This window comes from Terrapene carolina, unplaced genomic scaffold, assembly GCF_002925995.2.
Source record: "Terrapene carolina triunguis isolate 2854851 unplaced genomic scaffold, T_m_triunguis-2.0 Scaffold137, whole genome shotgun sequence".
Taxonomy (NCBI): Eukaryota; Metazoa; Chordata; order Testudines; family Emydidae; genus Terrapene; species Terrapene triunguis.
The window spans coordinates 2,808,073-2,820,127 of NW_020664488.1; the positions used below are offsets into that span (position 1 = coordinate 2,808,073).

General features: G+C 54.7%; 1 protein-coding gene across 1 annotated transcript in view; it reads right to left on the reverse strand.

The window, feature by feature from the left end:
- NHSL2 (NHS like 2) overlaps positions 1-8,614 on the reverse strand; it is a 155,254-nt gene extending 146,640 nt beyond the window's left edge. Inside the window, exon 1 of the mRNA XM_026653381.2 lies at positions 8,350-8,614. Coding sequence (XP_026509166.1) covers positions 8,350-8,614 — 265 coding nt within the window. The remainder of the gene's footprint in view (positions 1-8,349) is intronic.
- Positions 8,615-12,055: the final 3,441 nt, after the last annotated feature.

Below are 12,055 nucleotides of genomic sequence, written 5' to 3' on the forward strand. Positions count from 1 at the left end.
CCGCGGCACAGCTCGGGTCCGGCCCCGGCCTGGCCCCAGCGGCGCGGCTCAGGTCCGGCCCGGCGCTGCCCCCACGGCGCGGCTCCGGCCCGGCCCCCGCGGCGCGGCTCCGGGTCGGACCCAAGCCCGGCAACCCCGGCCGGAGCGCGGCTCGATTCCTGGGGGTGGGGCTTGCAGCAAGCCCCGCCCCCAGGAATCGGGCCCCGCTCTTGCTAAAGCCGGCCCTGCCTGGGCAAGCCTGTTAGCTTATCCGAGCCTTCGCTTCCCTGCCTGTAAAGTGGGTAGATTGACAGGGCAGCTGAGATAACAAATGTCTGTAAAGTGCTTTGAGATCATTGGGTAAGCAGTGCGAAGTCTCATTACTAAGCAACAGTGACAGTAAAAACAAAGTCAGTGTCTTCAACCCTGCAGTGGAAACAGCACCTGCCTTTTCGGAGTCTTTGGTTCTGATTAAAAGCTTGGCCTTCAGCAGCACAATTCTTTCCTCCTGCACCCATGTATCTATTCTGTCATTTCAGTCTCTTAACTAGCGGGTTGAATTCAAGCTCTGCAGCAGAACCCTGCTCTCCCATATGAACAGTCATGATGGAGTGACAATTGAGGCACACAAATGAAATCTTAAGTGCAGTTTCAGAAACACACTGCACTTCCATTCTGGACCAGGGTAACAAGAGGACTGGATCCCATGGCTAAGAACATGAAATTGCCCAGATTGCTGGAAACGACCTCTGGAATCTCTCTGATCTGCCATATATGGCTGCTAATGGGGAATCCGAATTATGAGAAGGACCCAGAGAGCCAAGTGGCCTCACAGGAAAGAGATGGAAGTATCTTTAGGGGAAGTGAAGAAGATAAAGTTTAGTAAGAAACTGATCAAGTGGAAAAGAGAGGGAGCACCATTGTTAAATCTCTGCATGGCTGATAAACAACCTGTTTTTTCACAAGTACTTGGGGATTGTTGTTTTACAGTTAGAGTTCTGCGGCATCTGGATAGAAACACACACTGAATAACACCACAGAAATATCTGATTGTTCCCACACGGGATCAGATAAAAACCAGAGGATGTGACAAAAACTGACCACTAGAGATCTCTGGAGATTCTCCCAGGAACTAGAAGTGGAGCAAATGCCTGACTGAGCACGGAACTGAGTGTATACAGGGCAAGCTGTATGAACTCCCCTGCCTCTCCTAGAGGTGGTTCTTTCCCGGAGTGAGTGGGAGTGTACATGTGCTGGGAGTGTGGCCAGGAAGCTTAGTGGGATGCCTGCCTTACTGTATCTACGCTGTGCATGGAGTACTTCATTCACCACAACTGTCAATCAGCAGCTCACACCAGCGCCCCCCTCATGCCCTTAGTCCATGCAGGACAGGGCACATACAATAAGCTTCTAAACTTATTTCCCAAATGTTTCCCCTTTTGGGAATAGTGCACAGGCAAAGCAGAGGTGCACATTGGTGCATCATATGCAAAGATAAAAAGCCAGCTGTTTCGGTCTCCAGTGCATAAAGCCTTCGGTGGGCCAGGGTGCAGAGAACAAAGTTCTCCTAAAACCCCCGTCTGTTGGGGCTGTAGGGCCAAGTGGGGCGCAAAATCTGCTCTTTAGCACAATGGAGCAAAAGCCGAAGGGCATGTTCCTTAGCTGCAAGGCTCCTGCTTCCTAAGAGAGTTCCAGGAAAATGACTTATCAAATAGATTAAGTGTCCACAGTACATGCCTTGGCGTAGTCCTATTGAAATCCCTGGTGCTATTCAAGTGTATCAGAACGTGGCCTAGGGAGATTGTTTCCTGTGTTTTTTGGAAGCAACACATGTTCTTTCTACTCTGTTTTGAAAAGAGAACCCCTCATTTCCCACCCAGTGCTTCCTCCTCAAGATGGGACACTGGGATATAAAAGCAAGAGGCACGCTTTGAAGATGGAAGGTTTTGCACTGCAATCAAACACCTTGGCCCGTGGGCTCGTTACTAATTCAGGCAACTTGCAGACAGCAACACTGTCTTGTGTAAAGCATTTCTGGACATGCTGGAGCTCTCGCCTGTTCCTACTGCACTGCTGGGATGCTAGTAGAGTTACAGGCCGCCTTCCTCCTCTCTGGAAAGCATCCAGCAACTAGATACCAAATGCCTTAGCTTTAGAAAAACAAAACTGCCCAAACTAACAATCAATAGAAATGTTTTCACGATTTAGGGTTTTTACTGAAATAAAGACACTGGGAGAGAGGTTGGGATTTCAGTGCTCCCTTCCCAGATACCTCAGCATCCTTCCAGAGAGTAGGAAGGAGTTACACCAGATTGACTAGGAATAGACAGAGAAACTCACCACTCAGATTCCCTCTCCGGGCTGAGTGAAGTACGAAAACCAAGCAAACAGCCTCAGTGGTAAAAGTGACGGAGGGTTTAGAAACCATGAATGGAGATCGGGGAATGTGCACAGTGACTTGGACCCCTTCCGTTTGAAAAGACTGAGTTAGTAACAACGGCAAGGAGATTGGACTAGTTCAGATCTATATTCTTTGTCTTGATTGCCAGCCTTAAGAAAGCAAGCACTTCACATCTGCAGACAAGGGATATTAACCCCACCCTAAAGAGCAGCAGCTGCCTGGGCCCCACTGTACTTTCTGATTACATCACACACAGGACTTACACAGGGCTTTTATATTACAAGTTTGTTCCAAAAGAAACTCCGCCCGGAGGACCGCGTCTGACGCCCTGGGCGCTGCGACACCACATTTAAAACCACAACAAGGCAGGAGTTAGAGCATAAACCCTGTAAAGCAGCAGCATTCTCCTCCCTGCCCCCTCGCCCCGCTCCTCCCCAGCTATGTGACTCATACAGTGCAACACCCCCAGCACACTCCGCTTCCCCCCCCCCCCCGAAACCCACCTTCCCTGCCCCCTCCCCCAACACCTGCTCAAACAGATGGGCTTGGCAGTGAGCCCAACAGACCTACAGACTGAGGCTATTTCAGACCCTGGGAGCCGGAGAACTCCAAAGGACGGCATCCTGGCAGAGAGTACTCTGCCTGCAGACCCTGCCTGTTAAAATGTATTACTGGCACGCGAAACCTTAAATTAGAGTGAATAAATGAAGACTCAGCACACCACTTCTGAAAGGTTGCCGACCCCTGATCTAGACTGTTCTCAGTGGTACCTGATGACAGAACAAGGAGCAGTGGTCTCAAGTTGCAGTTGGGGAGGTTTAGGTTGGATATTAGGAAAAACTTTTTCACTAGGAGGGTGGTGAAGCACTGGAATGGGTTACCTAGGGAGGTGGTGGAATCTCCTTCCTTAGAGGTTTTTAAGGTCAGGCTTGACAAAGCCCTGGCTGGGATGATTTAGTTGGGAATTGGTCCTGCTTTGAGCAGGCGGTTGGACTAGATGACCTCCTGAGGTCCCATCCAACCCTGGTATTCTATGATTCTATGAGTTCAAGGTTGCTGGATTGACCCCAAAAGCAGCCCCACCCAGAAGCATGAGGAGAGATTAATAAGCCTGGGACTTTTCAGCTTGGAAAAGAGAGAACTAAGGGTGGATATGATAGAGGTCTATAAAATCATGACTGGTGTGGGGAAAGTAAATAAGGAAGTGTTATTTACTCCTTCTCATAACACATAACACAAGAACTAGGGGGCACCAAATTCAATTAATAGGCAACAGGTTTAAAACAAACAAAAGGAAGTATTTTTTTCACAGAACGCACAGTCAACCTGTGGAACTCCTTGCCAGAGGATGTTTTGAAGGCCAAGACTATAACAGGGTTCAAAAAAGAATTAGATAAATTCATGGAGGGTAGGTCCATCAATGGCTATTATCCAGGATGGGCAGGGATGGTGTCCCTAGCCTCTGTTTGCCAGAAGCTGGGAATGGGCGACGGGTTGGATCACTTGATGATTACCTGTTCTGTTCATTCCCTCTGGGGTACCTGTCATTGGCCATTGTCGGAAGACAGGATACTGGGCTAGATGGACCTTTGGTCTGACCCAGTATGTTCTGTTCTTATGTTCTTAAGCACTGCACTAATCTGTCTCCAGGTGATAAAGGCCTGGGTCATGGGAGCAAGCCCCATCCATGAGAAATGGTCGCAACCTCCTGGAGGGACACAGGTGGTATAAGCCGAACTGGTCATGGCTACAATGTGATCATCCACCAGCAGCAGAGGATCCACCACCATGCACACATGTATGCAGAAAGTGACATCGCGCCTATGCTTGCAAGTGGCTTGGCCTCACTACTGACACACTGTGTGATTTTGACATGGAGCAGCGGTGACTTGACGCTGACTGCAAAGCCAAGTGTGGTGATCAGAGCCAATCCAGAGACAGCCTGGTCATGACTCCACCACCGTCTGAATATTCACCCCCAGAACTAGTGAGGGACAGAGCCACACACGTGCAGCTGCCAGCCCTCCTCCTCTCTCTCCAGTTTCCCACAGCCCTGCCTGCTTCCCTGCTCCTCGCCCCAGTGAATGAGAACCCAGCCCTCCTATCTCCCTGGTCCTCCTGCAGGCAGGGACACAGCAGCAGGCGCATTCCCTCCCTTGCCAGGCAGCTTTCCAGTGCGGCACTGGCAACCTCCACACCCAGCATCCCCGCCCCCAGCTGCTGAGGCTGCTCCAAGCCGGTCACCTGCCTTTATAGGAAGAAACTTTAAAAAGAATCTTTTGGGCTGGATGTGGCTGTTTTATGCTGATGCTGACAGGCTCCAGCACCACAGTCTGAATCTCCTCTGGCCCAAGCTGGGTTAGACTGCTAAACTCACAGGGCATCCTCTGCTCACCCTTGCCAGCTGAGGTCAATCTCACCTGGTTGGCTGGAATTAAATGCAGCGTATCACAGGTTTGATGCAAGAAATACTCAGTGAAATTCTCTGACCTGTGCTATGCAGGACATCAGACTAGATGACCATAATGGCCCTTAGCCTTAAAATCTATTAATCTGTCAACGCTTTGCCTCAGAGTTTGTACCCGAGATGAAGGATTTTTGGCCTTTGTCTCTGCTTGCCCTGGTAGTTTTTTTAATTATAACACTAGTGTCTGCAACACAAACGTGTCTCAAAGGCCAACTCTGAAAACTTTGGTTTGCTCTCTGCATACAGGAAACAAGCTGCAGGATCCTGGCAGCTACTTCCCCTGGCTCCATGCAGAGCCCTCCGACGTAGCAACAAAGAGCACATGCAAGAGAATGCAGAAAACACAAGATGCACAACCTTTGCCAAAGGGCCTGATGAAAGTGCAGAGTCTGCAGAGGGAATGCGCTTGACACAATTTTAAGAAGTATTTTCAAAGAAACCTTTACAAGTAAATCTTAAATGAGCGTATTTAAACTCGTCCAAAACACACTGCCCATTTCTGTCCCAACGCAGACATTTGCGCCAAAACTTACCATTTGAAAGTGAAAATAAAAGCACTACAAAAACAAACTCGCCAGTACAGCTCCAATGGAGAGGTAATCAGATGGGGGCACACAGGACAAATAGGGTACAACTTGTCATTTTAAGCAGCAGCACAAGACTCCAGCAAAAATCCATCCTCCTTAGTAGAAGAGAGCCCTCAGCTAAAGGTTGAATAGCTAAAGATGGACACACCTTAGGGAGTCTTTAAAGAGAGTGATTTAGATTGGGCGTTGTCTATGGGAGAAGTTTACCTCCATATCCCACACCAGGGCTTTGGGACAACCAGGGAAGTAACCAGGCCCACAAAATCCAGCCCAGGCTTTACGCTGCACCCGGTGCATGGCAGGACAGGGCTGCATGGATGCCCAGCAGTGCAGACAGAGTATTAACACCCAGAGCTACAATACACACCTTGCTGTGGAGTCACTAGCAGTGCTTTGATCTAAGGAGCTCCCTGTACTGCATTCATTTGGCCAGCAGCCTGGAAAATGCCCAGTGTTTGGACAACTGTCAAAGAAAGGCAGGATTCAGGTTGCTGCTGTTGCTCTGTCCTCAGCCCACCCTCACTAGGCCTTGCTCCTGCACCGGGCGAGACATGCCTGGGGTCCTGGGTATGTTACGGGGCAGGGCAGGCGCCGGATAGTGACGGAACGCCTGTGCGTCTCCCTCTTCCATGTAGTGAGACACTTGACATCACGTGAAGGCAGGTTGGGGACTGGATTTGGCGGGCGTAAGCCAAGCCATGAATCGGAATCGTCAGCGTAAGTGTAGCAGTCGCCCACTGAGATGGTGTTGCCAGCATGATGGATGGGTGCCAGGTGCTAGCGTGAGAGGCAGGCACAGAGTCTGAGCAAAGCGTGTACCTGTGCAAGGCCGAATGCAGCTCCACTGCAGGTGGGGAAAGAGCAGATGGGGCTTTGCAGGCCCTGCCCCTCCTGGAGATGAGTGGTGGGTGTCCTGCCAATCTCCCAGAACAGGGTGTGTGGGTGTTCTGGGCGTGTGCCAGTGTGACAGAGCACACAGCGGATCTACGTGGCCACACTAACAGAGAAACACTGGGCTGTACCCACTGCTTGCTCTGCTCCCAGCACCAGTAGCTTTGCCTGATTGCAAGGGCTAGGATGCCCCAGAGCTGCCTTGGGCAATGCTCTGTCACTGTACTCAGATTTTACTAAGGCTACGCTTGAGCCCTCAGGCGATTTCCTTCCCGGCGGGGCTGAGCCGGGGGCTAAGGGTCCAGTCCTGCCCCCACATAAATCATGGGGAGTTTTGCTACCTCCAGCACTGCCACTTCCTCTGCTCAAAAAACACCCAACACCCCTCATAAACAAGCCCCCAACCCCACCGTAGTTGAGCTTTCACTACAAAAAGGGGAAGGGTGAGAGACACAACTAAGCCCATTAGAGACTTTGCTATTGCTACTAACGACACAGAAGGTGCTCAGGTACAACAGCAGGGGTGGGCAAACTACGGCCCGGGGGCCGCATCCGGCCCTTCAGACCTCTTAATCCGGCCCTCGAGCTCCAAGCAGGGAGTGGGATCGGGCGCTTGCCCCGCTCTGCGCGTGCCATGGCTCCATGAGGCTCTCAGAAGCAGCAGCATGTCCCCCCTCTGGCTCCTACACGTAGGGGCAGCCAGGGGGCTCCACACGCTGCCCCTGCCCCAAGCGCCACCCCTGCAGCTCCCATTGGCTGGGAACTGAGGCCAATGGGAGCTGCAGGGGTGGCGCCTGCGGATGGGGCAGCCCGCAGAGCCGCCTGGCTGCACCTCCGCATAGGAGCGGGAGGGGGGACATGCCACTGCTTCCGGGAGCTGCTTGAGGTAAGCGCCACCCAGAGCCTGCACCCCGACCCACTCCTGCATCCCAACCTCTCCCACCCTCCAAACCCCTCGGTCCCAGCCCGGAGCACCCTCCTGCACCCCCAACCCTCATACCCAGCTCCACCCCAGAGCCTGCACCCCCAGTGGGAGCCCTCACCTCCTCCCACACCGCAACCCCCAATTTTGTGAGTATTCATGGCCCGCTATACAATTTCCATACCCAGATGTGGCCCTTGGGCCAAAAAGTTTGCCCACCCCTGTACTACAGCCACAACAGGTGATAGGGTAAATTCTTAGGACAATCAGACAGAGACTTCAAGGAGCCCATTCCCCACAGGACAGCTGCCCATGGCAGCTCAGCAGGGATCTGGTTAGTATACAGAAATAATCATAAAGCCAGATCCAGATGGAGGTGACATCGGGAGCAGCCCCTTCCTGGAGATCTGAACTGGATTGTGCAGTTGTTTTTAGCCACACCAGAGACAGTTCCAGTTTTTACATTAATCCCTTTACAAATTAAAGCAGGTTAAAAAATCTCAAAGCCACCAGAACGTGGCAGCTTTGCTCCAACAGAGACTATGGGTGAAGCCAGGACCAGCCCAGGAAGCCTCACAAAGGGCTAAGTGCCAAGGCCCCGAGTACTAGGTCTAGGGGAGAAATGACAACCAGCCCTTCCCCAGGAGGCCACAGGTGCCCCCGCCATGCTGCATGCAGCCGTACCCCTTCGGACCCAGACACACCCCTGCGCCACCCCCGTGCCCAGCACCACCAGGGCTCAGCCATGCCCACGAGTCCTGCGTTCAGGGCAGCCACACGTCAGCCCGGGGAACCTTCGAAGAATAGCCCCTTGGCAGGGGACGTGTGGATCCAGCAGGGTCCCGCACTCCAAGAGACAGAACTGGGACACGAGCTGGCGACAGCTCTGCCCGGCCAAGCTGGAAGAGAAACCCATTCCCCGGCCGAAGGAGAACCAGGGGGCGTGGGACGCGGAGAGGAGAGGGGAAGTTGCTTTTAAAGGGAAACAGCTCCCGAGAGAGAGGAGGAAAGGCGAGGGGTGGGGGCTCGGGTCCGGGGCGGTGGCCGGGGAGGGGCTGTCGGAAGGCTGGGGGCGCGCAGCAGGAGCCTCCCGGTCTCTTACCTGGCGCTCGGGGGTGAGGGCGCCCGTGCAGCAGCCCCTGCAGGCGGCTCATGCGGTGGCGCAGCCGGCCGGCTCGGCGCCCCAGCGCCAGCAGGTGCCCCTCGATCTCGCCTAGTAGCGCTAGCGAGTGGCCGCACAGGTCGGCGAGCTGCCGGAGCAGGGTGAGCGAGGCCAGGCTGCAGACGTCCCGCAGCTCGGCCAGTTGCAGCGCGGCGCGGCTGGGGCAGAGACTGCGGGGCAGCACCGTGCGCCGGTAGAACGGCATGGTCTGGGCGCCGAAGCCCAGCGCAGTGCAGCGCCCTGCCTGGCCCAGCCTCTGCGCGGCGTCCTGCGCTGCCTGTGCGCGCAGCGCGGAGTCCAGGCTGCTCTGGCCGGCGGGGCTTCCCGAGCCAACCTCGCGGCGAGGGAGGGGTGTGGGCTGGCTGTAGCGCCGGGCCTGCCAGGCCGCTCCCTCCCCCGGCGCCGGGCGCGGGGACACTTGGGGGGGGGGGGGCGGGGGGGCCCCCGGGGGGGGGGGGGGGGGGGGGTAGTGTTTGTGCCGCCCTTTGAGATCCGCGGAGACATGAGTGCTGTGCCCCCTGCGCTCCGAACCAGCCGTGGGGTGGATGAGGCGCTTCCCAGCCTGGGACGGAGGCAAATGCCCCATCGTGCAAGCCCCTGCCGCAGCAGCACTCCCTCCCATTGAGCTCAAGCCAGCGAGGCTCCCTGGCTGTGCAAGAGCCTTCAGGATCGGGCCCTCAGTAGGCAACTATCCTGCCCAGGGACGCAGCAGGCAGTGGCCCAGATTGCAGGGGAAGTTTGCTTTGCCAGGGCTTGACCCAGATGGCTGTCCTGTCCCCTCCTCCAGCCCACTCTCTCTCCAGAGCCCCTACCCTGGTTCTAATATTGCTTTGGTGCTGTGCCAGATGCTACATGCAGACAGCTGCGCAGTGAAATTACAGGGACCCGATCCTGTGATACCTCCATCCATAGTGCTTATTGTTGTGATGAGTCCCATTGATTTTGCCTGGTGGTGGCTGCAGCATCGGGCCCTACTGGAAGACCACACAGGAGGGTGACAGGGTTTTTGCCTTGAAGGGCTCAGTGAAGAGTAGCTACGGGGGTAACTGGACACCAGGTGCCAGAAGGGAGGGGGATCAGATTTCTGTAACCCTGACTGTCTAGGAGCACTGTGTACAGGGCCATGTGCTGCCATCCTTCCTCACACTGCCCTGAGCTCACTCTGGGGACAGACCCCCCAGGGAGTAGGGGCCCAGGGGAGTAGGGTCAGGCCTGGTGCCATAAGGAAGAGGGATTGATGCAGAATCAGAGCACTCCTGTCATGGTATCCATGTGATTCCCTCCTCGGCGGTAAGTGATTTCCACCTTCCTAGGGCTGTTTCCTTTCCAAGCATGGGTGTGTTCTGCGATGATACCAAGGAATCTGAAACAATACAAATAACATTAAAAAACCCTCAGCAACACCCCCGTCCTCCCTTCCAGATCCCACAGTCCTGGACTCCTTAGTGCACATCCTGTCAGGATAGCCTGATCCTGCAGACACGCCTGGCCTTTGCCTTTAGCCTCCCTCACATGTTCTAAATTCTTTCCCCTCCCTCCGCTCTGGAAGGCATGTGCTAAGTGTGCTCCTGAATCCCTGGGCAGCCTTGCTCGGGTAGCCAGCACTAAGCTGAACCCACCTGGCTCCCTTTCCTGAACGGCTCCTTTCCCTTCTTTCTGTCCGTCTCAAGTTCTCTGTGGCTATCCTCCCTTTCTGTAGGGCTCACCCTGCTCCCTGCAGATGCTGTGGAGGGGATGGGGAAAAGGCAACCGGAGAACCCAGGCCTCACTCGTCCTAAAGGGAGCCACAGAGCCTCTGAAGAGGGAGAAGTCAGGGGCCTTGCCCACTCTGAGGAAGGGACTATGCTGAGGATGTGGTTGTTTGGCTCGTTGGGGAACGAGCTGCCCCGTTACATGGTGTGCGAGCAAACTCAGGAGCGATGAAACCTGTCGGGCTCCCTCCAGCACCCCTAATTCCCATCCACACCGGTGGGAACTTGGGCTTGGCTGCCTTCACTAGCCAGGTGCCTGCAATCATGTCTCCCTCTAGTGACCGCTGTGGTGACTCTGCAGCTCATGACTGACATGGAAGGAGAGCGCTCTGGGGGTGCAGGGCTTTTAATCCTGAAGGCCTCAGGTTTGCTCCTGCTGATCACCGTGGTGTCACCTACTAGCCAAGTCATAGCGCAGGCTGCCAGGAGCTATTGGAAAACACCTTTTCTGCTGCACTGGCCTGGGTGGATCTGGCCCCCAGTGAATAGGCTCTTCTCTAGGTGTGGCCAAGCCCAGGGGAGGCGAGAGGCATTTCTGGTTCTTTCCCACCACCTGTTTTCTGCTTCTGAGGGACTGAGCCAGAAGCAGTCTTGCACCAGTGTGATGGGATAAGAACAACAGGCTTTGAAAGCAGGCCAAAGGGGTGGAAAGGCCATAGATGCTGGAACTAGGGGTGCTGGGGGTGGAGGGAGCTGCCTCACCCCTGTCTTGAAGTGGTTTCCATCATATGCAGGGTTTACAGTTTGGTTCAATAGCTCTCAGCACCCCCACTGTACTCATTGTTCTAGCACCCCTCGGAAAGGCACAGGAGGGTCAGACGCTGACCCCCGGCTGCAGCCTGGCACTGACACGCAGAGATGTGACCAGGTGTGTGGAATGACGAGACTGTACTGCTGGGCAGGCCCGGCCCCACAGCCTGGCTCAGTGGCTGTTTATTCTCAGCTATTGCTGTGGCTCTTTGGTCCTTTTTCTGCCCCTGCACTGGCCAGCTGGTGTGTGTGTGTGTTGTGAATGGTAGCCCTAGGCCTGGGCGGCAGCCCATGGCAGCTGCACACTTTGTGTTGCCAGTGCCATATGGGAGCCACCCACCAGACCTGGCTAGCAGGGTGGAGGCCTGGCTTTCCCATGGCCCTGTTCCCCCTGAAATCGGGGTGGAAGAGCCAGGGAGGTCTGATGGGGGTTCGTTGCTCACTCTGACCAAGGATGGGAACATGGGGACCGAGGCCTGCAACAGGGAAAACATGGTGAGCTGTTCTGCTTGCATTCTTTTGGCATTCCTCTCCTGTGAGTGTTCCTGGCCCCCCCAGCAGCTGCGTGCCTCTGCCCTCCTCCCACCGCTCAGCGTACGCTAAAGTAAATGTTTATGCTGGACCTGCTGCAAACATTCTCCTCTTTGGAAGCCTCCCCCCCGCCCAGTGATTCCTGCTGGCATAAGAAGACAATGGAACAGAGACATAAAATCCTGGCCTTCTCTGAGCCTTGACATGCACCGTGAGCATCTGCTCCTGCACGAGGGTGGGTCCTGCTGGGGCATCACACACCTGCCATGATGAGGAGGTGCCAGTTTGGGCCGGCCTGAACCAGGAAAAAGGGGTCAGGGTCGCTCCTTCCCAAACTGAGACTAAGAAGAGAGATGTTGCCGGATGCTGGGATTCACAGACATCACTAGAGACTCTGGAGCTTCCATGGGCCTTTCAGCTTCCTCCTTTTCCAAAACCTCCCAAATATTTTGGGAGTGACAACAGTCCATTACTATGGGTGGGCCCTCCAATGTATCGCTCATTGAGGAGACTGACTGGCCGAGCCAAATCCAGGACATCACCCCAATTAGTGACTAAACTCTGGCATTTCTAGAGAAGGATTCCCCCCAGCATTTTGCAAGCTATAAAGAAAA